The sequence below is a fragment of the Rhipicephalus microplus genome, chromosome X (assembly GCF_043290135.1).
Source record: "Rhipicephalus microplus isolate Deutch F79 chromosome X, USDA_Rmic, whole genome shotgun sequence".
NCBI classification, from domain to species: Eukaryota; Metazoa; Arthropoda; class Arachnida; order Ixodida; family Ixodidae; genus Rhipicephalus; species Rhipicephalus microplus.
In genome coordinates this window covers 60,374,311-60,398,288 of record NC_134710.1, presented here as the reverse complement: position 1 = coordinate 60,398,288, position 23,978 = coordinate 60,374,311, and the positions used below count along the sequence as shown (strand labels likewise).

General features: G+C 46.0%; 1 protein-coding gene across 5 annotated transcripts in view; it reads right to left on the bottom strand.

Moving 5' to 3' along the window:
* Positions 1 to 4,098: 4,098 nt before the first annotated feature.
* Positions 4,099 to 23,978, bottom strand: part of LOC142775481 (uncharacterized) — a 32,962-nt gene continuing 13,082 nt past the window's right edge. For 3 of the 5 annotated variants that reach the window (XM_075876895.1, XM_075876896.1, XM_075876897.1), the window contains exons 3-5: positions 10,769 to 11,338; positions 9,454 to 9,672; positions 4,099 to 5,052 (exon numbers count right to left, since the gene is read on the bottom strand). In XM_075876895.1, the coding sequence (XP_075733010.1) occupies positions 4,348 to 5,052; positions 9,454 to 9,672; positions 10,769 to 10,909 (1,065 nt within the window). In that variant the 5' untranslated portion in view covers positions 10,910 to 11,338 and the 3' untranslated portion in view covers positions 4,099 to 4,347. Of the gene's footprint in view, positions 5,053 to 6,678; positions 9,045 to 9,453; positions 9,673 to 10,768; positions 11,339 to 13,013; positions 14,707 to 23,978 lie in introns of those variants that run through there. The other 2 variants (XM_075876898.1, XM_075876899.1) reach the window with 2 other exon arrangements.

Below are 23,978 nucleotides of genomic sequence, written 5' to 3'. Positions count from 1 at the left end.
TGGAAAGAACTTCATAAAGCAAACCACGAATTCCTACTTTTGAAATAATGTTTATGAAACATGGATGGTCATCACACATAATTAGCTCGAGTGCATATTTGCTTAATAATCATTTTCTATTTGGAGCATATATGCGTTGGCAAGCAATGTGGAGTACCATTAGAGTCGGCTTAGACATTTAGCTCTTTTCGAGAGATGCCGTGCCACAATCTTGAATCGATTTTGCAATAAACTAGAAGTTCATTTTTTTGCAAACTGCTTGTCGCAAAATAATTTTCTAGGGTAAATTGATATGGACTCATTACAAAGGCTGAAGCCACGGCGATGCTATCCACAGTATCGCCATTAACGAAACAGAAGATGGCGCATGTATAATTAAGGCACACACACACAAAGACTAATGAATGTACTCAATTTCCACTTTGCACACACGCACGTGTTGTGCATTGTTTACCTCACTACACTGCGTGCACTTCGCCACATAACACGACTGCGTTGCAGCAATGTTGACCAATTTTAGAAAATACGTTTAGGGGTCGGACATTTAAGCTAGACAATGCTCCGAGCAATAAATTTTCCTTTTCTTTTTTATTTGTATACACCTACCTAAGCAGACACTGCTTAGAAGACCGATTGCCATCATTGGCGACAACATAGGACGATGGCGTCGGGTGGACGCCTGATAATATCCCGTCGCTTCCACCTTGCACATACCGTATCTACCTCACACACTTACGCAAAACGAAGCTTCAAAGTAATTCACCCAAATGACAGTCCAACCGATACCGATCGACCCTCAGCAACACAAACAGCACACGTCCACGTAGTACGTACGCCGCAATACTACAGTTGTGCATGAAACAGGTATTCACAAATACCGCCTTTAATTCATGCTCGTACGGGTCGTTATTATTGCTTACAGATTTGGCGGCAAACAGGTAAAGATATTTGGTGTTATCTACTGAGCACCGCGGTGAAGTTCTATTCACCAATCAGTGTGTAAACACTGCGACTTCACAGTAACTACCGAAAGCATCAGCAACTTGCACTTGAATTACTTTCTATAACCCACTCTTATGCAACGCGACTACGTTCCCTCGGGCAGAGGCAGTTCTCGCTATTGCAAACAGCTCATGGTCAAAACCAACACCCACCACGGAGAAAAAAACAAACACAGCATACTGTTACTATACAGCTGTAACCACCATAGTGTTTCTAGCAAGCTAGTGAGAAACTGCACAACTTGAACCGCCGAAGATCTTTAAGCTAAACCTTTCTACCGCTACCTATTATTACACTTCAAGCCAAGTCGGTTTTAAGCGGCTATATGGGTGAATGGAGCACAACATGGAGGGAGGATCATGGCTTTCTACGTTGTTGCTTATGTAAATGTTCTTTTTTTTCTTTTCCAGTAGAACATGCAACATTTCATTTATCAGTGTTTTCTATTATATTTCTTCCAAACTCGTATTTTTTTGTATACTTAAAAGTTGTACATATTTTTTTATAATTCATACTGTGTTTTAAGTCGTTGAGCAACACGCATTGTTTTGACGATTGCCAGAGTGCTGTTTCATTTTTTTGTGTGTGTATGTGCCCTACCGATTTCTAGGTAAACCTGAAACTCTGATGTAATGTGCTGTTTGGTATTATTTGATTATTTCCTGAAGTTTGAAAATCGATGTCCAATTGTTTTCGTCTTTGTGTTTAGCGGTTCTCTGATGCGATGTACAAGAGGTAGGAGCTTCGTCAAGCTGCTAACATAGCAGCTTTTTGCTCCTATCTTTGCATTTTCTTTCCGCAATTTTGTAAAGAAAATGCTCAATAAAGCTGAATCTGAAAGCTTTAGACATATCGCAACCTACATCTAAGCACACGTCACGCCATTTCGTAGTGTGCAATGCAGCGCTGAATTTGACACTGCATGCTGCTACCAGTTCTGCGTCTACCATGGTCAGAACCTCGCAGGAGAGGCCGGATTTATAGGCAAATGCCTATTTTGTTCCTTGCGTTCCCATCGTGCCATTTTTATATATGAGCCTGAATTAGAGGTTCAGATGGGCTTTTATGGTGTTTTCATAGTGCCTATAAATGCATATTTTGGATGTTTGTGCATAAATGCTTATAAGTGCCTATAAATGCCTATTTTGGATGTTTGTGCATAAATGCTTATAAGTGCCTATTCTCCAAATGAGTGCGAATATGAGCGCTATTCAAGCCCAAGTTTTGTTGTCGAGCATGGTGTGAAGCTGTTATTCAAGTAAAAAAGGCAACATTGATATTTCTAAACACTATAAGGTTCAACAAATACAAAGCTGACATGCTGCGAAGGATTGGAGGAGGAGCATGAGGAGTGCAAAAGACGCTATTTCTGCATCCCTAGGTGGAAGAACGTCTCGGTGTCTGCAGGGGAAGGAGGAGAGAGAATTAAGGATGGGGTGAGAAAATAAAAGTGAGGTCTATGGCTGAGGAAGTGGCGACCACCTTCTACAAATAGCTGTCCAGCGCCCTGAAGGAACTGAAGAACCCCCCTGAAAACCTGGGTGTTGCGGTGATAAAGGAAGAGCAGCTTTTTCTGGGCAGCCGCGGGTAGCTGGAGAAAAAATGAAAAACCATGGAGGACCACTCATAGAATGCTCTTGATTCAGTGGGGGCAAAGTTCGCCAAATTTTTACACTTTATACAGCGAAGCCTGAGACAGATGCTGGCATGTTTACAATCAATGGTGTATTTAGCATAAATTCACCATAAGCTTGAATATGCTTGTTCTCTATGAGATCCCTTATTATATGTCCTTAAGTGACAAACATGAAAAACTACAGAACAGCACTTCAAGGTCTGTCCTAAGCCATTACTCAAAAATATAATAATAATATAAAAGCATTAAAAATTAAGCAATATAAGAAACTATAAGCAATATAAAAAATTAAGTTGGATGGGAATTACTATCATTGCGTCGAATTAGACTGCAGTTAAAACTTCTATGTCAAGGATTTCATGCTAAACTCACATTCGAAAAGGAATGTACCTAAACAGTCCTCTTCGCTCAATGGTAATTAAAATTTTAAAATGTCGTGACAGAATGAAATGGCTTATAAAGAGAACAAAGTGTGTTGTGTCAATGAAGGCATGTTTTCTTTGGCACCGTAACCCATCTGCTGCAGCGCCTTCAGGTAAAAAATGTGATGTGCATGCGGCTTTTGTTTTGTTTGTAATTTACTTTTCAAGTGTCTCTCTCTAGATGACATAATAGGTTGTAGTTAGACACTATAAGTTCTTGCGTGCCCAATGAAAAACATTCTACCAAGGTGATTGTTCAAATTGGTTCGCTACGAGCCACCAAAGCATGATGCGAAGATGCAAACTTAAATTCCTTGCCTCTCGTCCCATGCAGCCATCGTGAGCCTTATTCCTTCCCTGTTTTCTTCGGTATCGGGCTGGAGAATCACATGACACATACACACCAAGAACAACATGCATAAGCAAGGTCACGTACGCATGACGTGCCCCAGCCTACTCGTGCGCGTACGACATCGATGTTGTGTCGTTTCGGCGTTCTCTGTTGTGTAGTTCCAGTTCCTGTGGAATGGATCAATCAGTGCATGTACTTTAGCAGAGGCTCGCAAAGATCGTGTATTCTGACCGCGATACACCACAACGCTCCGCTAAAGTTGCCGTCAGAGACGACGCACCAAACACAAGCTAAGCGTTATCAAGGTTGGCGAAGGCACGATGCAGGAACGACGAGAAGAACGCAAGCAAAATGGGTAGTAGTGGTAGTAGTAGCATTGGTAGTATGTGTGGTTTTACGTAAAAAAAAACCACATTATGAATATAAGAGACGCTGTAGTACAGGTCTCCGCAAATTTTGTCCAACTGGTGTTCTTTAACGTGCACTGACATTGCACAGTACATGGGCATCTACTTTTGCATCCATCTAGATGTGACCGCCGCAGTCACAATCGAACCCGCGGTATTCGGGTCAGCAGCGGAGCACCTTGTATCGACTGGTCCACCGAGGCAAACGCTAAACAAGGGTCGATTAGTCAATAGCATCTTGAGACTATTCAAAACAATAATAAATATAACAAGCTGAGATTCCGTTTGCATGTTTTATTATTTTTCTCAGCGATTCTTCATTATACTGGTTTCGAATTGGCAGTGCAAAGACACAGAGAAAAGAAAGACATGTCTCCCATGATCAGTCGTATTGACCAATCAGACATATCTAACAAAATGTCCAGGGTTGGAGCACATGATGACCAGGAAGATACGTGCATTATCAGGACAACCAAGATTACTGCTCCACATCATTTCCGGTCAAGCATGCCAACTGGATGCCACCATTCATTTCCCTCCCTTGATTGGAGTCATCGCCTTCTGCCAGAATTCCCTCTGAGTCTCGTCGATGCGTGGGAACTCGGCGGGGCATGTCGTGCACTGGGTCCAGTCGAGCGTCACGTGTGGCATAATGTTCTCAAAGAATAACCGGAGGTCATAGCTGTCGGTAACCACGTATCGAAGTGCAGGCAAGGCTTCGACCAGAAACTGCAAAGCTTTTACTGTCAGACAGAGCACCTTCAGTGTGTGCTCGGTGCGGAGCACTAGGCGTTCAAGCCGCGGCAGCGAGCCATGTGAACAGTGGCTGACAAATGATGTCACAAGAAGGTCCGCATCGAGGCAGAGCGAAATGAGCCGCCTTGTCGCCCCGAGCAGCGATTTGAATGTGGGAATCGCAATGCCCGCTCCCAGTCGCAGATTTACCAGTCCTGCGAACGATCCGGGAATGAGGTCGTCGGCGTCATTCTCGATGACTGAGCATTCGGGCAGCGACAGGGTCTCCAGGCTTGGCCAGTGCTTGGCGACAGCGGCAAGACTGACATCCTTGAAGAACTTGAGTGACAGGTGCTTCAGTGGGAGGTTTTTGAGTGTGTCCTCGACAGGCCCTTGGAACGAGCACAGCGTGCCTTGTGCGATAAACATCAGTGAGAGGTCGGTGAGCTGGTCAAAGACCCCGATTGCAGCAATAGTCTGACTGTGAGTTGTAGTAACCTGCGAGTAACAAACGTACCAAGTCGAACTTGTTACAAGTTGATCACTATGTTCGGTAAACATGTTATTCTAGGTGCAATGCTTGACACACGAAGAAAGGACAGAAAAGATAAAGATGGCGTACCTCGGTCTCTTTGTCCTTTTCTCACGTTTCAAACATCATGCCAGAAATACAATGTTTAAGAAATGTACTAAGTGAAGCCCTCTTCTTCTAAAGAAAGTGTCGTAAGTGCTTTAACAGAGCCATTCTCACATAAGCCAAGCATGAGTTGTACGGCACTATATATCTTAATCTGATATTCAAAGCAGTAGTGACTCTAAAGTGAGATTTGGAAATTATGACAAACCGAAAAAACGAAGAGGACACAGGACAAGCGCATGTCATTTTTTCTTTCGTTTGCCTTCTAATTTGCATACCTAACTTTAAAGTCACATTTCACTAACTCTACCCACAAGGGCTACTTTTAAGAATGAACCAGTATTGTCCTTGTGCACAACTAATGGCAGCATTGCCGAGAGCTTTTTTGGTGACAACAGGTGAAAGACGTTACCTTTGGTTCAAAGTACAACAAAATTTGCAGAGACAGAGAAGTGGGAAGAGCACTGCATGCTGGCATCACATGGTGCTTTTTACAGTCAGTAACAACTTGAAGAAAAATGAAAGCTCTGCCCATACAACTGCAGTGTGACTGCGCTTCACCAGTGAAAGACAATTGTGTTAGCTGGTTTCTGCTTCAACCATCAGTACATTTTCTTGGTTAATTTAACTACTACACATATTAAGAGTTAAAGGTTTGTTTTTACTACCTAAAGCATTATGTTTGCCTAAGCAGCGATGTCAGAATCTGTGATGTAATTTACAAGCACAGTCAAGCTTTTTACTTACAACAATCACTACCAATGAGTTTTTGTATGGCAAATTCAAGAATCTGTAACACTCAAGGAGCGCTTGACATCACGAAAATCAGTAAGCACTGTAAGAAGCAGCAATCGTGCTGTGGAGGTAGTGTAATGGCTGTAGACAAAGCTGACATTTTAGGGGCGAAGCTCCTTATAGCGGCACCCGTTCGTCCCCCGTAGTAACAAGTATAACATTTTGACCTCCAAGGTGGTGCCGGTGAGAGACTACTTCTGTGCGTTGTTGAACAATAAAAAATAGTGCTCAATGTACATGTCAATGGCTGCTAATGGGGAATGAGAGACAGGAGCATTCGGCTTTTAGTTAACGTGCAGGCTGCGATCACCATTAGCAGCCATTGGCATGTACATTGAGCACTATCTGACAAGTGTTGCTATGTTATACTCGCTGGGTGTAACCTCCTTAGCTTTAGAAAGGTTTAGCGAGCGTTGAGCTGCAGTGCCATGAATACAATGAACTTGTATATACCATGAATGAACTCGAGGTGGTTAAAAATGGGAAGTACATACGAAGCGCAAACCGTAAGAAAGTAAAAGCCGAATTCTCCGCCTCTCATTTCCCATTAGCAGCCATTGGCATGTACATTGAGCACTATCTGACTGAAAAAGTTTGCTACGTCATACTCGCTGGGCATAACCTCCTTGGTTTTCGAAAGGTTTAGCGAGCGTTCGGCCGCAGTGCCATGAATACAGTGAACTAGTATATACCATGAACTCGAGGTGGTTAAAGGTGGAAAGTGGACCCGAAGCGCAAGCCGTAAGAAAGTGTGCGTGTGCCACCTCTCTTAGTCCTTGGAATGTCCGCTGGATGGCGGTGCTTCTATATGGAGAATATATGATGAAAAGATGCGAGATGGTGGTACTTGGAGGGTTGAATAGATGGACGAACGGACACATAGACAGGTGCATGGATGGACGCATGAACGGACGCAGGGGCGGCTGCATGGACGAACGCAGGGACGGACGCACCAACAGACGCATGCACGGACGGGCTGATGGACACATAGACGGTAACACTGACGGACGCATGGACGAACGAATTCTTCACCCCACTCTCCATCATTCACTCCGTGGATATGCTGCCATTTTTTTTCTTGAAGTTGTAACTTAGCATAAATGATGTGAATATCGAACAGGTGAACAAACAAGTTCAAATGGTAACACTGCTACACTAGAATGTAAACATTCGACAGAAGTCTGTCTGGTTGGGTATGAAACTGGGAGATGATTTAGACTCCAACCAAAAGTTTTGCAGAAAACCCGACGTTTCGAAACTGACTTGGTTCCTTTCTCAGGGGTGACTGCGGAGGCTACATAGCAACGGTGTCTTCAAAGCACTTGCGGGGTGGATAATGACCCCCCCCCTTTCTCTCTTGTTTTTCCGTAGAGCACAGTCCGTGTGTATACACTGGGGCAAGGGTTCCGAGAGAGCGGTTGATGTTACGGGCTGTCCTCTGTATGTGCCACGACTCGAGTACCAACCTTCCCCTCCTGCTCGGCTCGCTTTCAAGGATGGCCGTCGCTTCGAAATTTATCTGGTGATCCAACGTCTTGGCATGTTCGGCGACTGCGCTGCGCTCTCTGTAGAACTTCCGCACATAGTTGGCGTGTTGCTTCAGTCGTTCCGTTTTTTTGTCTCTCTGATATACGAAGAGGGGCACACGGCGCACATAATTTCGTAAATGATAACGGGGGTCCTGTGCAGTGTTGGCCGTTCTTTCGGGCAAGGGAGGAGGCGGCCCAGTGTACACGAAGGCACGTGCGTGATACGAACCCCTTCCTTCTTGAAGATCCGCACCAACATCTCGCTGGTTCCCTGAACGTATGAAACCGGTACGCGTTTCGGGGGGCTGCCCATTAAGGTTGATTGGGGTTTTCGTATCCTCTGTTGCTATGGGTGGCGGCTCAAATGAAGTTTTTTGGATATCCGTTTTTCCTGAGGTCCGCAATTACGCGGGCCTCTTCTTTCTTTCGCTCTGTGTCATGGGAGCATAAGTTCCTAGCTCTCTCGAGTAGCGTGGTCACAACGGAGGCCTTGTGGCAGGCGGGGTGAGAAGAATCAAATTGAAAGTAGCGGCCAGTGTGCGTTGGCTTCCTATGAACGGAGAACTCCAGGCCGTTGCGCTTTCTTGCCACCTGGACGTCGAGAAAGGGCAGGCAGTGCTCACTTTCACACTCGGTCGTCAATTGTATGGCTCGGTGCACGGAATTTAGGTGTAGTCTGAAGTTTTCAACTTTAGACGTCCTAATGTCGCAAAAGCAATCGTCCATATAACACAGAAAAAGCTTAGGTCACGGCGAGGAGCTGGGTGCTTTCTCTTCTATGTACTCCATGATCAGGTTTGCCATCGTGACGTAGATGGAAGCTCCCACCGCGGTTCCACTATTCTGCCTGAAAATAGTTGCTTTGTAGGAGAAGTACGTACTGGACAGGCAGAACTCCAGTAGACGGCAGAGCTCGTCAACCGCCAAGGAAGTCCTTTCACTACCGCTTGCGTCCTCCTCAAGTGCAGAACGGGCAGCGGAGACAGCTAAGGAAACTGGCACGTTGGTGAACAATGACGACGTCGAATAAGACCATGCTCTCGTCATCGTCGATGCTCACATCTGACGCTAGCTGCACGAAGCGGCTGGAGTCACGGACATGAGTTGGTGTCTTCCGGGTTAGTGGGGCGAAGATTCGGTGTAGAAAATTTGAAAGGGCTCGGCATGGGGAGGAAGTAAAGTCTACAATCGGTCGGAGGGGGACGTCAGGCTTGTGAATTTTCGGTAGTGCATAAAAACTCGGTGCAGATCCAATACGGCAGATTAGTAGCAGGTAAAGTGTTCTGAGATCCAGGTAATGCTTAAAAATGTCCGCGAGTAGCTTGTTTAGCTGTGTCCGTTTAACACTGTAATTTTGAAAAGATCCCAATTGAGTTCAGCCTAATTTCTTCTCTGGCGCCCGGCCTCACGCTTTAGACGGCTTTCTCTACAGCTGCAACAAGTTTCGGTAGACGGGGCGTCCTTGACATGTTATAGACATGTCCCTTTGCCAGGACAGAAGTTTCCCGTTCAGTGAGTGGACGGGATGAAAGATTGGTGACAAACCTGGAATTTTGGATGCTTTGGGTGGAACTCCGGTGGAACAGGTAGGAGAGTTTCCTATCCTGAGTGGTTCGGTGCTTTTTTGTCGTTGATGCCGCAACGGAGCCCGCGAACGCTTTGACCTCAGACATCAACTCAGGGATGCGGTGCTCAAGTTGATGCTTAGCGAAGAAAAGGTCCAATTCTTTTTTCCGTAGAGAGGCGTTAATTTCATGAAGGCGGGCGTTGATCAGTCGTTGTTCGGCTCTCGTGACGACTTCCAAGCCTTCAGGGGTCGACGGGCTTCTTCAAACTTTTGGTTGGAGTCTAAATCATGTTACACTACTGTGAAGTTGATGCTGAAGCATCTAAATAACCTAACGAAACCTTAGGAAAGAAAATCATGGGAAGTGTCACCTCCATGCGCCGCAAGCTGGGGAAGAACTTCTTGGTTTGCAACACGTGCTCCGGCGTTATGTCCCAGACGACACCAGTTGTGCCGTCGTATCGCTCCACGTCTGCCCCAAGTATGAGGCTCCACGACGTGTGCAGAGAGGGGCGTGCCGCCAGTAGCATGCTCGCCAGCGAATTGGCTGGCCTCAGGATCTCGTGCAAAGATGTCTGCAGCTCACACAGCTGTAGTAGCGAAAAAACAAAAACAAAAAAAAGATGGGCAAGCTTCACTAACAACTCACTTTTACAGCAGAGATGTTTCAGTCTTCCAAGTGCCACCACCGTTAAAGTAGTAGCCATGCAAATCACAGACCGAAGGGAGGAGTTAATAAGGAAATACACAGAAATTATAATTACAATAGTCATGACACTTGAGATTACTAAACCCCAGCCTGAACTACACTCCTGGCACACAGCATGCAGAAAACCCTCATCGCTATCATAAAGGCTGCTTGATAGATCACTAATGCATTCGCCTTTATTTTCTTATATTCTCTTAGAGTGCAGTGTCCCCATGTGGACGCGGCTTGTTCTGTGGACGTCCTGTTCACATGTGGACAGGACGTCCTGCATAGTTAATGCTTCTTTTGACCTCAACGTGCCATAATTAATACAGCTGTACATATTGGTGAAGTCACTACAATGTGCAACTTTGGCAAAGGGAGGTATTGAGCTAGTTTTACATATATAAAATATCATGCAAGAGTTACTGGAACATAAAATGTTAAAGAGGACACACGTTACAAAGTAGGCACTACAAGGGCAACACCCCACTTTGTAATGCTGCATTTTGCTTCGTAATGCTCAATAATAATCGACTTGTCATTCAATATGTTGTATTTCGAGATATGTTCCACAACTATAAATGAATTGCAAATGCACATTTCACTCAAATTTCATTCTTCTTATGCATTACTGAAGCATGAGTGACAGCAGAATCATGATGTACTTAATTAGATGCTAATTACTATTATTGACACTTGCACAACAGAATATACTGCCTGCTTTCTTTTTTTTCATGAAGTGTAACAAGTGCCTTGCAATATTGTTCTGCAAGTTTTACACACTTGCAGGTGAATGCATAACTAGAACCTAAAGACATGTACCCTTATATACACTCTTACAGATGTGCTAACTTACTTGTGCAACCTGAAATCCCATGATAATGTTAATGCTACGCTTGTCCAGTGTACCCCTTTCGATGCAATCGAAAAGCTACAGATGCATTACAATGAAGGTGCCTTTCAAAAATTGACAATGTGCAAATGTGCAAACTCACGTAGGGACAATCGCCAAGCAGGCCACAAATAGTCGCGGCACTTAAAAACAAGTTGCGCGACCCCAACGCTGGCGTGCTGCCGATGAGTTGCTTCAGTTGCGGATGTGTCCCGCCAATGTCACGCCAGGCATCTTCCGGCATCTGTAGTCGCAGGTCATGATGAAGGACTAGCGTTTCCACAAAACGGAACAGATCGATCAGGGTGCGAAGTCGCGGTTATGGACGACCACGAGCGTCTTGACGTTGTACAGTACAAGTCCCACTGCTGCGCCCAACGGCCGGCACTCGTCGAACGAAGCACAGCCGGAAAACAGGGCAGCCACCACACGGTGGTCCTTGAGGAAGCCGCGGTTCTCGACGAATGCGTTGGCAGTAGTGGTGATGAGGTGGCCTTTGTCGTCGAGAGACAGACCCTGCGGGAGTTTCGTTGTCAAAGATACTGACGAGGAGGACACTGACGGTAGCCACGGGTTTTCCAGCTTGAGCACAACGTAATGCTCGCGTTTGCAAACCTTGTCAGGGTCTTCCCCCAGGTCGCGGATTATCTCCCTGGCAATCATATTGAAGAAACTGCAGTAGAACAGAGAGGCATGGAGTTGACATAAAAGAAAATTCTGATTAAAGTTAGGCTCATTCTGCGGCAAGATCGAAAAGCATCTTTACTTTTGAATCGGCACTCGAAATAATAGAAAACACTTGAGTAGAAAGAACACAGGATTTGTCATGCGGCCTTCCTGCACAGGTTTCTTCTGTGATTTTTCCTCGCCGATTCAAATCGATGCATCAACTACATTTGGCCAGCTTTCTACTTTACTAGAGAAATATCTTTATCATTATGAGCCAAGTTAAGTTGATAGAGCATGCATAAAATGGGAAACATGTTACTTATGCTAAAATAGAAGCTCCATATGTATAAAAAGAGGGCACGCATAAAACAAACACATGTGGTGATGCAGTCTTCAAACCTGCCAAGCATTTTTCTGCAGCAGTGAAAGTCATGGTAACAACTAAGCGTGGCAAGTTGAATGCGGTTAGGTGTTTATAACAGTAAAAAAATTTTTTTTGGAGATTTACGTGTTACACCCCAAACATAATCACGAGATGCATCGTTGTAATGGATTCCGCATGACTTTGACTGCCTGACGTTCTTCAACATGAACATAAATATAAGAACATTAACATTCTTGTGTGCCGAAATCTGGTCGGGAATCCAATCATCAGCCTTATGAGGAATCTCACTTCAAGCAATGTTTATGACCATATTTGCGGGATTCTACAATAAGATGAAAATGAGCAATGACCAATACATGTTCTTCAGTTCCTGCCATCAGCGCCACTATGGCTTCAGGCACACAAGCAGAGAAACTGGCAGCACTTGTAAAACTTTACATATATAGAGCTTCTATAAAGATTCATAATTACAAAACGTCGAAAAAGAAGAAGAGCAAAAATCACATTAGCGAGGCAGCCTTTTTGCTTTCCTATGTGTACAACCACTAGCTGAATTTCATGCGTTTTTTATATGATGACGCATGCGTTCTTGTGCTACAGCTAACGTACAAAATGAAACAACTAGAAGAAAAAGCTGCCCGCACCTTCCCGTTGGGGAAACTTGAGTAAATGCATCGCCGAGTGGGGGAGGTATCACGTGAATGTTGCGTGATTGGGTATGGTTTGAGTATGTTTAACTGTTCTTTCGACTTAATTATTATTTATTGAATGAAGGAGAAGCGTTGCCTTCAACATGTGGTGGGATGCTGACATTGGGTTGCGCCCACAACTGGTTGCAGGTATTGTTGCTTCCATCGCATCTACTCGAGTCAAGCAAAGCGTCAAGTCAAGCAAAAGCCAAGTAAGGATGCCTTTGACTGAATACATAAGGCGCGACCCAGTGCCTACAGATACAGGGTAGCCAGTGAACGGTTGTGCAGCGCGAGCAGTCGTTTTTTACAAGCAGACGCTGCCTGCGTCAGCGACGCGAGCATGCACAATGAGGGTGTTGACAACACCGCCGACGCCAGACTTGGAACTAGGTGTGACTATAAAATGCTCTGCATTAGGAACGATGACCAAGGAACAAACCTAAAGGTCGCGCGCTAGGGGGCGTATATTTCACATCCCATAGTGAGAGGCTACTAGCGAAATTGAGCACATGTGTGTGCGGTGTAGGCGGCAGCTTCTAACAGTTGTTGAGGTAGGAGAGTTAGCGGAGGGGGCTGGATAGTGGGATTAGGGTTGAACTTACGGCTGTTGGGTGCTCGATCCGATGGTCAGGCGGAAGATGGCTAAGGAGGCTAGGAAAACCACGGGCAAGAGAGAACTGGTGCAGTGCGAAGAATGCAGGCACTGGTGCTACTTGATGAGACGGAATTCTCGAGTTTGGCCGACGCCCAAAAGGCGAGCGTCGTGTGCAGGCTGTGCGAGGCACTGAAGGAGGTCGTGCAGCGCATTGAGGCTAGAATCGACGGGCTTCAGGGGGAGCTTAGGGCTGAATAGGAGCAGAGGGTCGAACTCTAAAAACAGTTCGGAGCGTCGTGTGAGCGGGAAGAGGTTACCACCAGCCTATTAGAGCAAATGAAGGGTGACCTTCGAAAAGGGCGGACTGAGCTGAGACAAGATGAGCAACTACAGGAAAATTTTTATTCAGAAGGGCAAATAGAAATAGCTACTAAACAAATTGAGAAAGTAATCACTGAAGATACTAAAACAGTGTGGACATACATGAATCTAATTAGACTGCTTGAGCTAGAGCTTGATAAGGCACGTGGCAAGTCACCCCGGAAAAGAAGACACAAACCAAAGAGTTGGTGGCAAGAGAAAGTTAAAAGAGCCATATCGAAACATCAGGAAGCCTCTAGGGAACACAGACATGCTAAGCAGCGGGGGTGAACCGACAGATGATGTTGAAAGAAAATGGGACATCTTTCTAAGCTGTAGAAGGGAAGCATCCCTTCTGATCAATGAAAAGATTAGAAGAAAGGGGGCTCAGTGGCTGGCAGAAGTACATAGAAAAGATAGAAAGGCAGCTGCGAAATTTTGGAACCATCTAAACTCCCTAAGAAATTAGACAAGCCTAGAACAGAGGTTTATAACTACAGCTCAGGGTGCTAGGCTAAAAGGGGACGAAACTATTGAATATATAAAAACAAGGGCGACAGAAAAATTTCAACAAAGAAGTGCCTTATGCACTACAATAGACAATAATGGATCAAGTGGCGCAAAGGCTCCGTTTTCACAACGAGAGTGGGAGGGAAGGGCCGAGAAGAGGGTTCCTGGTAGTACATCCACAGGCCCAGATGGCATTCCGATTATGCTGATAAAGACATTGGGTCCGAAGTCTAAACAGACTTTGAGAGAGGCAGTGAGCAAAACAATAATCGATGGTGAAGTCCCCGATGGATAGAAACTTAGCAGGATGAGCATGATCTATAAAGGAAAGTGGGACAAAGCTGACATAAAACACTACCGTCCTATAACAGTGACATCAGTGGTCCACAGGCTGGCGATGCAGATTATAAAGGAAAGACTGCAGGCATGGATAGAGGATGAGGGGGTGCTGGGGAAACTGCAGAATGGGTTTTGGAAACATAGGAGGTTGGGATAATCTTTTCTCACTGACTCAGTGCATCGAAATAGCAAAAAGGAAAACAGGCCCCTGTGGTTAGCATTTTTGGATATCAAGGGAGTGTACGATAGCGTGGTTGATGAGGACTTGTGGGAAATACTGGACACACTAGGTGTGGAAGATGGAGCCAGTAATCTTTTAAAAGATATCTATAAAAGTCACAAGGTAAGGAAAAACAGATGTTTAAGCCCACAGAGGTAAAACGGGCGCTTAGACTGGGGTGTCCTCTGTTCATGATGTACCTACAAGGATTAGAGGCCAAATTAGAGGGAAGTTGATTTGGCTTTACCCTCTCTTCTGTCAAACAAGGAAAACTCATTAAACAGGCACTACCAGCATTGATGTACGCAGATGATATAGTGCTGATGGCCGACAACAACTACGATTCGCAAAGATTGATGAACATCTGCGGTAATGAGGGAGATAGGTTAGATATCAGATTCAGTAAGAAAAAATCAGCAGTCATGATTTCTAATGATAATGAAGGTAGTGAGCTTAGGATACAGGTCATGCTAGAAATAACATATAAATACAAATATCTGGGCATATGGATAAGCAATGGGACCGAGTACCTAAGGGAACACAAAATATACGTAACGACTAACAGGAATGCAGCAGTGATAAAAAATATGGCACTGTGGAATTACAATATTCCTGGTCTGACGTTCGGAAATGCGGTCTTGTGCATGAGATCAGAAGTTCAAGCAAGATTAGAAATTAAGCAACGTGGAATAGGTAGGCTCGCTTTAGGAGCTCACGGGAATACACCAAATCAGGGGGCACAAGGTGACATGGGATGGACATAATTTGAGGGCAGGGAAGCTAGCAGCAAGATAAAATTTGAGAAGCGATTTGAGAGAAATGGGGGAGGAGTGGTGGGCTAGGAAGGTTTTCAGGTACTTGTATATGAAGAATGTCGATAGAAAATGAAGCAAGCGAACCAGAAAATTGATGGGTAAATACTTAGAAAACAGTAGGGGGCCAAACCAAAAAGAATATCAGTTAAGAAGAAGGTGAAGGAAACTGAGATTGACATGGGGAGAATTGGCATGATTAAGAAGTCTACACTAGAGATCTATCGTACTTTTAAGAAGAAAATGGCCAAGGAAAGGTTCTATGATACTACTCAAGGTGGTTCTCTAGTGTTTGAGGCCAGGACAGGAGTATAGCGAACCAAGACATATCGGACCAAATACGAAGGGGTAGACACGGTATGTAGTACATGCGGAGAGGAGGAGGAAACTGCCGAGCACTTGATAATGTTCTGTAAAGGGCTTCACCCTATAGTTCAGCATGATCGCGCAGAGTTTTTCAAAGCACTGGGGTTTTGAGACAGGGAGGGCAAAATAGGCTTTAAGCAGGTAGAATCAACTAGAAGGAGGTTATCTGATTGGTGGCTTAAGTCAAGGCACGAGTGAAAATTAAACCATTCACTGCAAAGTACCAGTCCTATACTTCACTATTTAAAGAAAAAAAAAAGAAGATAAATCTAGTTAGTTCACTAAGTATCACGGCTAGGTGGTGTTGGCCGCCGTCCGATCTAACGGGTACAGCCCGATCCATCCATCCATCCATCCATCCATCCATCCATCGTAGTCCCGCTATGGTTATGCGGGACGCCGTAGTGGAGGGCTCCCGAAGTTTCGACCATTTGGTGGTCATTGCAGAAGTCGGGAAGCCTTCTCTTGCTGTGTGCACAGCTGTGCAACTAAGAGATTGTGTCTCAGTATTAAGGACGACGCGTATCAATGCTTAAGGGGAAGCGAATTGGTGAGCTCCGTTTTAGTATACGTCACACTCGTGTTGCCGAAGCACGGAATATCTCTGTAGCGGTGCAAACCTAGTCCAATGCGCACAACAAAGTATTTTCTGGGGAAAGTGAATAGAGTTGCAGCAGGCTGTGCGCTTCCCTTTTCTGATCGTGTCCAACGATCATATCTCAGAAGTAGGCTCTCTGCACAGCTGATCGTGCCGCGTCGACCACGCGTGACGACGGGGACGCTACGCTTCCCCTAGCTGTGTCAACACAAGACATATCGTTCGAACTCTATTCAGTTACTGGAGTCGCCAAAGCACGGAATATCTCTAGCGGTGCGTACCGAGTGGACTTTGCACAACGACGCATTCTCTGGAGAATTGAATGGCTTCTTAGCTAAGTCTAGCTTGACCGACTCGTCCAACAACAAGTCTTACTCAGAGAAAGGAAAGGTGCACAATTAATTAGTAGAACGTCCTTATTGAGAAAATGGGGCCATTCAACGCTTGATGTGTGCGTGACAGGCCTACTACTTTCTTTTTTTTTTTTATTGCATTGCTCAATGACCCCTCCAATCTTGCTCCTATTGGACCGTCATTCCCTTGCTTAGCAGCACAACACTTCCGTTGCTACGGACTACAGCGATGGTCATGCGTGAAACAATGAATTGCAATGATCAAATGTGGTAACACGACAATACAAGTGACTCCCACATAACATTAGATTGCCACATCAGAAGGTCTCGCTCGCTGGATTCCGTGCCGACCGATTGTGTCCCCGCGATCACCGACAACAGCTCAGCTCTGGCTGAGCGACTCGCCCACCACCATCTCCTGACGCCATGAAGCTCTCGCTGAGTGGTGGCTCGTCCTCGCACTCCAGCGAGCGTGTCCATCTTTCATATCTTCTCCTTATTTCTGTATGTGGGTATCTCTGTCCCAAACTCTATCCCTATCCCTTTTAACCTCTCCTGATCCCCATCCCTCGTGAGCCACTGTTGAGGTGTCGCATATGATGGAGACAGTTACGGGGACCACTTTTATCTTCTTTTCTCTCTTTTAAGAATCACTTACACACATCAGAAACGACTAATGGCCGGAAAGTCAACGACTAAGAAGGCCTCAATAGAATCTCGTAGCAAGTTACAGAAATTCGGTACGCAAATACAGTAAAGCAGTACGGCAGTGCTCTTCCTTTCACAATGCGTCCCCCGGACGACAGGTTCCTCGTAACCAATTCGTAAGCTGACAAGCCACAACGAGGCGTGACAACCCCATAGTAACTTTTTGAAAAGCTTTTGTGCTGTGGAGGTGCTTTCACTGTCAAAAGACCGATGGCCATAAAAGAAGGAACGGTAATACCGCTTCTGCTTTTTTGTAATACCGTACTGTATTTCCGTAGCTTGCTAAAAGGCCCTTAAACTTGGAAAACGGCCCATACAACTGCACATGTGATCGGAGAACCATCGAGGGCCTCATTTTTCAGTGCTCCCACGAGTCCGTACACACCACGCTGCAGGGTTTTCAGCGAACTATACCACCACCGTTTCCACCAAAATCTCATAACTCATAGAAGCTTGAACTTACTCAGTGCTGACACCGCGAGCTCCTGAATAAACGTGGCTGATAATGTGTTGGCCTTGCAGTAGATTGTGACAAGCAACTCTAGCTTCTGAAAGCCGCGTTGACGCTTTCCGTCATACAATGAGAAACAGCGGGTTTTCATTCCACCTCTGCCACACCAACAACGTTATTCTTCGAGAGATAAATTGAGACGGTCCTGTACGCTCTTCCACACACAGCAAAACACAGAGAAAGTGCAGCAAAATCAGACCGGCGCCAAAATGAGCGTGCGCGCATTGGATTGGCGATCAGCTAATGGCCTCTGCTCATAGGGCTAAAATGCAGACTTTTGGCTAGAAGGCACCCTACCATAACCACCATAACGCTGACTTTTTGGAAAGCTTTCTTTGTTTCCGTCACTTTTCAAAGAGGCGCTAAATTTTTTAATATAAAATACAGTCGCCGACCGATTTTTCGGACCTGGCGGGGACCGAAAAAAGGTACGAAAAATCGAACAGTCCGAAAAATTCGTTTTCGCCAAAAATCTGAAGTTTATTGCATCAGGCAGGTTTAAAAAAGTCCTTGATGCTGCCTTGCCTCAAACTACGCTTGGAGGCAATTTGGTTTGCCCGTATTTGCGTCAAGGTGACATCGTTGCCATAAACGCTCGACAAAATTGTCACCGCGTTGGCGATCTCCGCCGCCGACGGCTGCGGGCGGTCGTCGTTGTCGTCATCCGAGCCGCTCTCCGGCTCCGGGACAACCTGGCGAAGAATTTCGTCGTCAGTGGCCTCCGCGCACGAAACAATGTCATCGTCCGCACGAGTGAAGTCTTTAAATGTCATTGTGGCAGGTAGAGAATCCTTTCGCCTCCTCCCCGTGCGATGTGATGACGATAGTGCTGACCGAAGACGAAAAAACGGCATCCATCACCGCGTCTTTTAAAAAGCAAACACGGCCTCCGAAACTTAAAATATGGTGTGCGCATTCCAATCTCGGAGGCAGGAAAAGCATCTGAAGATCAAGCTTAGCCAAGCGGACAGAAAATCCAACATGGCGGCGTTCACAATGGCTTGGGGCGTGGCACAAAACGAGTGATTTTGTCCGAAACATCGAACTTTCAGGGGCAAATTCGCCCGAAAAATCGGTCGAAACGATGCATTAGCTCTATGGGATCCCTGACGGTGCATTTATGAAGTTCGGAATATCCAACAAGTCCGAATTTTTGGAGTCCGGAAAATCGGTCGGCGACTGTATTCATAATATTGCAATATAAATCACACGCAAGTGTGTTCACGTCTTATAAATAAATCAAAACTTGGGATTTTTTAATAATTTTTAAGAAAGATTATTGATCAGTTATAAAGTTTTCTACGGGAAGAAAAAAAGGCAGAGACTGCAGCGTCGCGTGGCTATGCAAAGTGAATATCAAATCGAATCATGCAAAGTGAATATGAGCGTTGGTATTTCAATAAAAATAGCATTTTCTTTAATCAGCCCCTCTGCGAACATTCATGAGGTCCACATTAGAATTCGCCATTCTTTGACAGAGCCTGAGCATTAAAATGTGGATCTTCCAAGATGGTGCCCATGAGATTCGTAAAACTGGAAAAACTAAAAACTGGTGCGTAGTTTTGTTTGATTTTTTACGGCTGAAGAAAGGTCATACAATACTCCAAATCTTTTTGCTAGTAACTTGGTCAGATGTGAGCGATCCTTTTAGTACTCACAGTTATGAAGCGTATACATCATCATCATCATCATCATCATCATCATCATCAGCCTGACTACATCCACTGCAGGACAAAGGCCTCTCTTATGTTCCACCAGTTAACCCGGTCCTGTGCTTGCTGCTGCCAATTTATACCCGCAAACTTCTTAATCTCATCTGCCCACCTAACCTTCTGTCTCCCCCTCACCCGCTTGCCTTCTCTGGGAATCCAATTAGTTAGCCTTAATGACCAGCAGTTATCCTGTCTACGTGCTACATGCTTAGCCCATGTACATTTTTTCTTCTTGATTTCAGCTATGAAATCCTTAACACCCGTTTGTTCCCTAATCCACTCTGCTCTTTTCTTGTCTCTTAAGGTTACACCTACCATTGTTCTTTCCATTGCTCGCTGCATCGTCCTCAATTTAAGCTGAACCCTCCTTGTAAGTCTCCAGGTTTCTGCTCCGTAGCTAAGTACCGGCAAGTTACAGCTGTTATATACCTTCCTCTTGAGGGATAGCGGCAATCTACCTGTCATAATTTGAGAGTGCTTGCCAAATGTGCTCCACCCCATTCTTATTTTTCTAGTTACTTCAATCTCGTGGTTCGGCTCCGCAGTTATTACCTGCCCTAAGTAGACAGTCTTTTCCAAGCGTATACACACATCGGTAATTGAACAAACTGTGCAGTGTCTAGAGACTACTACTATAAGCCCCTTCCAAAGCTTTAAACACTTTTCTGGAGGCCAGCCATGTACTATGGCAAAGGCGACTTATGCGGTGTTCCGGAATGGGTTAGAACAAGATAAAAAAATTTCGAGTCACTACCCCCCCCCCCATCGTTCTTTTTTTTTTTTCATGAAACGGTTAGGTGTAGATGACAACTTCTCGGCTCGCTTGCAAGGTGAATTCGACCACATATAGTAACGACGACACACACCCAATGACCTGGCGACGGAACCGTATCGCACGTAGCGTTGAACTAATGCTGAAAGCGAACAATTCGACATGCTGCGAGTTTGTACGCTTCAAGCTTTAGTTCCTAATGATTCATAACAGGCCGTGGCTGCGTTTGCTGACTAGGAAATCGATATTTCTCGTGTTGCTGGCTACTGCAACACAATTTTATTTTGAAGTTGTTCCGCTAGGTATTCGCTGCGGTCAGCGAACTGACGGGCGCGCAGCGTTGTTGCTTCATCTGGTAAAACACAATTCGAGAGTTTCTAAACCTGATGAGGTACTATCTTATACTGTGGTTTAGGGTCTGCCCACTTGAATTGACTGATGACACAGGCGGCCAAAGTGGCATCCTTTTCTGCCTTAAATTAAGCCAACTGAGAAAAGTTTGAGGCTGGTTGGGCATTTTGGGGCAATTTTCATGAATTTTATGGTTTTCACAAAGTTTGGTACACAAATGAATAATTGTATCAAATTGGCACAGCTGTCGCTCCCCTGCAGTATTAAATATTGACTAGAACCATCAATCAATTACGTGCAAGCTTGCCTGCCCCGTTTTTCGAATGACTCTAACAAAGTGTTTCCTTGCAGTAGTTTACCACCTAGAGGCAAAGTGGTATTAGGAGAAAGACATATTGACAAGGTGTTAATGAACAAAGTACAACAACAAGACAGAGAAACCATTCACCCGCTAATTAAATCCAGAAGCACGGTGTCTGGTTACAAAGTTTTAGGAGGGTTAATCATGCACAAACATAGATGCCGCATTTCTAAGGCTGCTGTCATGGGGTGTGTCCCACTTACTGTCAATAGACCTTCTGTAAGCAATGACAGCACCAACTTGCTTGCACATAACCTAAGTTCACACAGTAAAATGTCGCTGTAACTTCTTGTAATAACGAATCCCCACTGCAACCTATTTCATAACAACCCTTATTACAAGTGACAACCATGTCTAAATATTTATTTGTCGAATATCATTGCCCCCACAAGCAACACTTCCATGAACGGCCCTGATAGGCTGCAAGTGTTCCTTTCAACTCGACTGTCACCAGCCCAGTGCCCCTTTGCAATTAGGAATCTGAAACCCACCAAGCTCTAGAAAGTTTGCGTTCACAGAACATCACTCCAAGTTACAGCCATATTTCTGGATATAATTACCCCCGTGGTCATTGCAGTAATTTTGCACATGAGAGAAGATTGTGGAGCAGAAAAAATGGTGCTTTCGAGCAGCCTTAAGTGTCTTCAGAGCAGAAAGAAACGCTATAGCTTGTGGGGGTGCCGACACCCCCCCCTGTAAAGTTGTCTTCGCCGCGTGGCGCACGTGTCTCGCCCCAAGGCTTTGTTTCGGTGGTGACCACCGCCGAGCGATAGATGGTGTTGTGTTCACTTTGAGTACCACTGTTGGTAGAGTGGTAGCGCCGGCGGTGGCCCCTGGCGGAAGGGGGGCCTTGGTGGTGGGCAAGAGTTGAGCGAGCCTCTTCTGCGCGTGGCGGCTGTCGCGAACGGTTGTCTGTTGCGTGGGTTCCCGATGCTCGGCACCGCGGACTTCGTGCCGGGGTCCCACGTGGAAAGTCAGGTGTTGGCGCCGCGGCCTTGGGTATGTGTTAGTGTGTTGGGTGTGTTAGTGTGTGTTTATCATGTTATTGTGTGTTTAGTGTGTCACTGCGTTATGTTGTTTGTATGGTAGCGTGTTAATGAAAATTGATGTATCATTCGGCGGACGATATCGTCGTCTAAATTAGTTAATAAATGTATGTATGTTGTGTGCTTTGTACCGACCGCGTCTGCTGTGTCCATTCACTCCAAGAGCGTGGCGTGACACTGTCGCTCGTTCGCCTCGCGGAGACCCCACACTGGCTGCCCAACGTGGAGCTCTTGGAGTATCGGACGACAGTTTTTGCGGTTCGGTGCAAACTTTTGTTAGAGCCGGAGTGGAGTAGGCCTAGGGGGGACTTCTCATTGCTAGCGTCGGCGGTGTGCTTTGTTGAGAGCGAGGAGATCAGTTTGTAAAGTGTTTAAAGTTGTCGGCAGGTTGAGTTTTTATTATTTTTTTTTTTGCTCGCAAGTGTTATTTTTTTTGTTGTTGTTAGTTTTCAAAAACTTTGTTGAATTAGGACGAGAGCCATGCGGTCCGCATCCTGGCGTGAGCAAGGCCTAGAGCACGTGGTTTGTAGGCCAGGCCCGAAGCGAGTGAGTACGGAAGTCTCGTGGGAGGTCCGGTTTTCTGTAAATAGCTTCTTCTATCTCTTTGGGCTCAGGGAGCCAGGCGTTGTTGCTGACTTGTATTGCGGCTCGGCGCCAGGCCGTCGTGACACCGCCCGGGGCGGTGGGCGCCGATCGCTCGGTAAGCTGCTGTGTGCGGCGAGCAATAGGGCCACCTCACAGAGTGGACGTCTCCTCGCGGCTGCCTCTTCTGCGCCTAGGCTGGGTGCTGGGTGGATGCCAGTTGTTGCCGAGCGACTCATTAGGCCTAAGGCTCTGCGCAGCCGCCTGCCGCACGTGGCACAACTAGGTGGATCGTGGCGTTCAGGTGTTGCGCTCTGCTTTCCTCACTTTTTTTTTTCTTGTGAGCACGAGTTAGGAAAAGTGATTTTTGTTTTATCTTTATGGGCGTCTCGGCCGCCACCGATGTATTACCTAGCAGTACTGACCAACGTACCACGTGGACAAAAAGCTCGAAGCTCCCTTCCCGAGGACCTGCTCGATTGTTTTCTTTCAAGTTTTTTTGTTGTTGTTATTGATTTATTCAGCGGGAGGGATGTCATCCCCGGCAGGCTGTCCTGCACATCGTCAGCGTCGCTGGCCAGGAATGCGGTCGTGAGGTCGGGCGATGGAGATGCCTGGGACCTGCGCAACTGCCTGCAGTCCGGCGCCCTCGCGAGTGCTGGTCGCAACTGGAAGACGTGTCGGCGCTAGCGACGGATCGTCGCGCCGACGGCAACGTTGCTGTTGCGGGGCCGGTACTGAGGTGAAGTCTAGTCGGACAGTGCAGCAGTGTCGACCAGCGGCGGTGTCGTGGTGCAAGGACATTATGGTCGTGCGATATCATTTTTTTTGTTAAAGCTTGTGAAGCTAATTTTTGATTTCGGGATATGGTTTGATTTAAGGTTGGGGGAATGTGGGGGTGCTGACACCCCCCCTGTAAAGTTGTCTTCGCCGCGTGGCGCGCGTGTCTCGCCCCAAGGCTTTGTTTCGGTGGTGACCATTGCCGGGCGATAGATAACGTGTTCGCTTTGAGTACCACTGTTGGTAGAGTGGTAGCGCCGGCGGTGGCCCCTGGCGGAAGGGGGGCCTTGGTGGTGGGCGAGAGCTGAGCGAGCCTCTTCTGCGCGTGGCGGCTGCCGCGAACAATTGTCTGTAGTGTGGGTTCCCGGTGCTCGGCACCGCGGGCTTCGCGCCGGGGTCCCACGTGGAAAGTCAGGCGTTGGCGACGCCGCCTTGGGTATGTGTTAGTGTGTTGGGTGTGTTAGTGTGTGTTTATCATGTTATTGTGTGTTTAGTGTGCCACTGCGTTATGTTGTTTGTATGGTAGTGTGTTAATTAAAATTGATGTATCATTCGGCGGACGATATCGTCGTCTAAGTTAGTTAATAAATG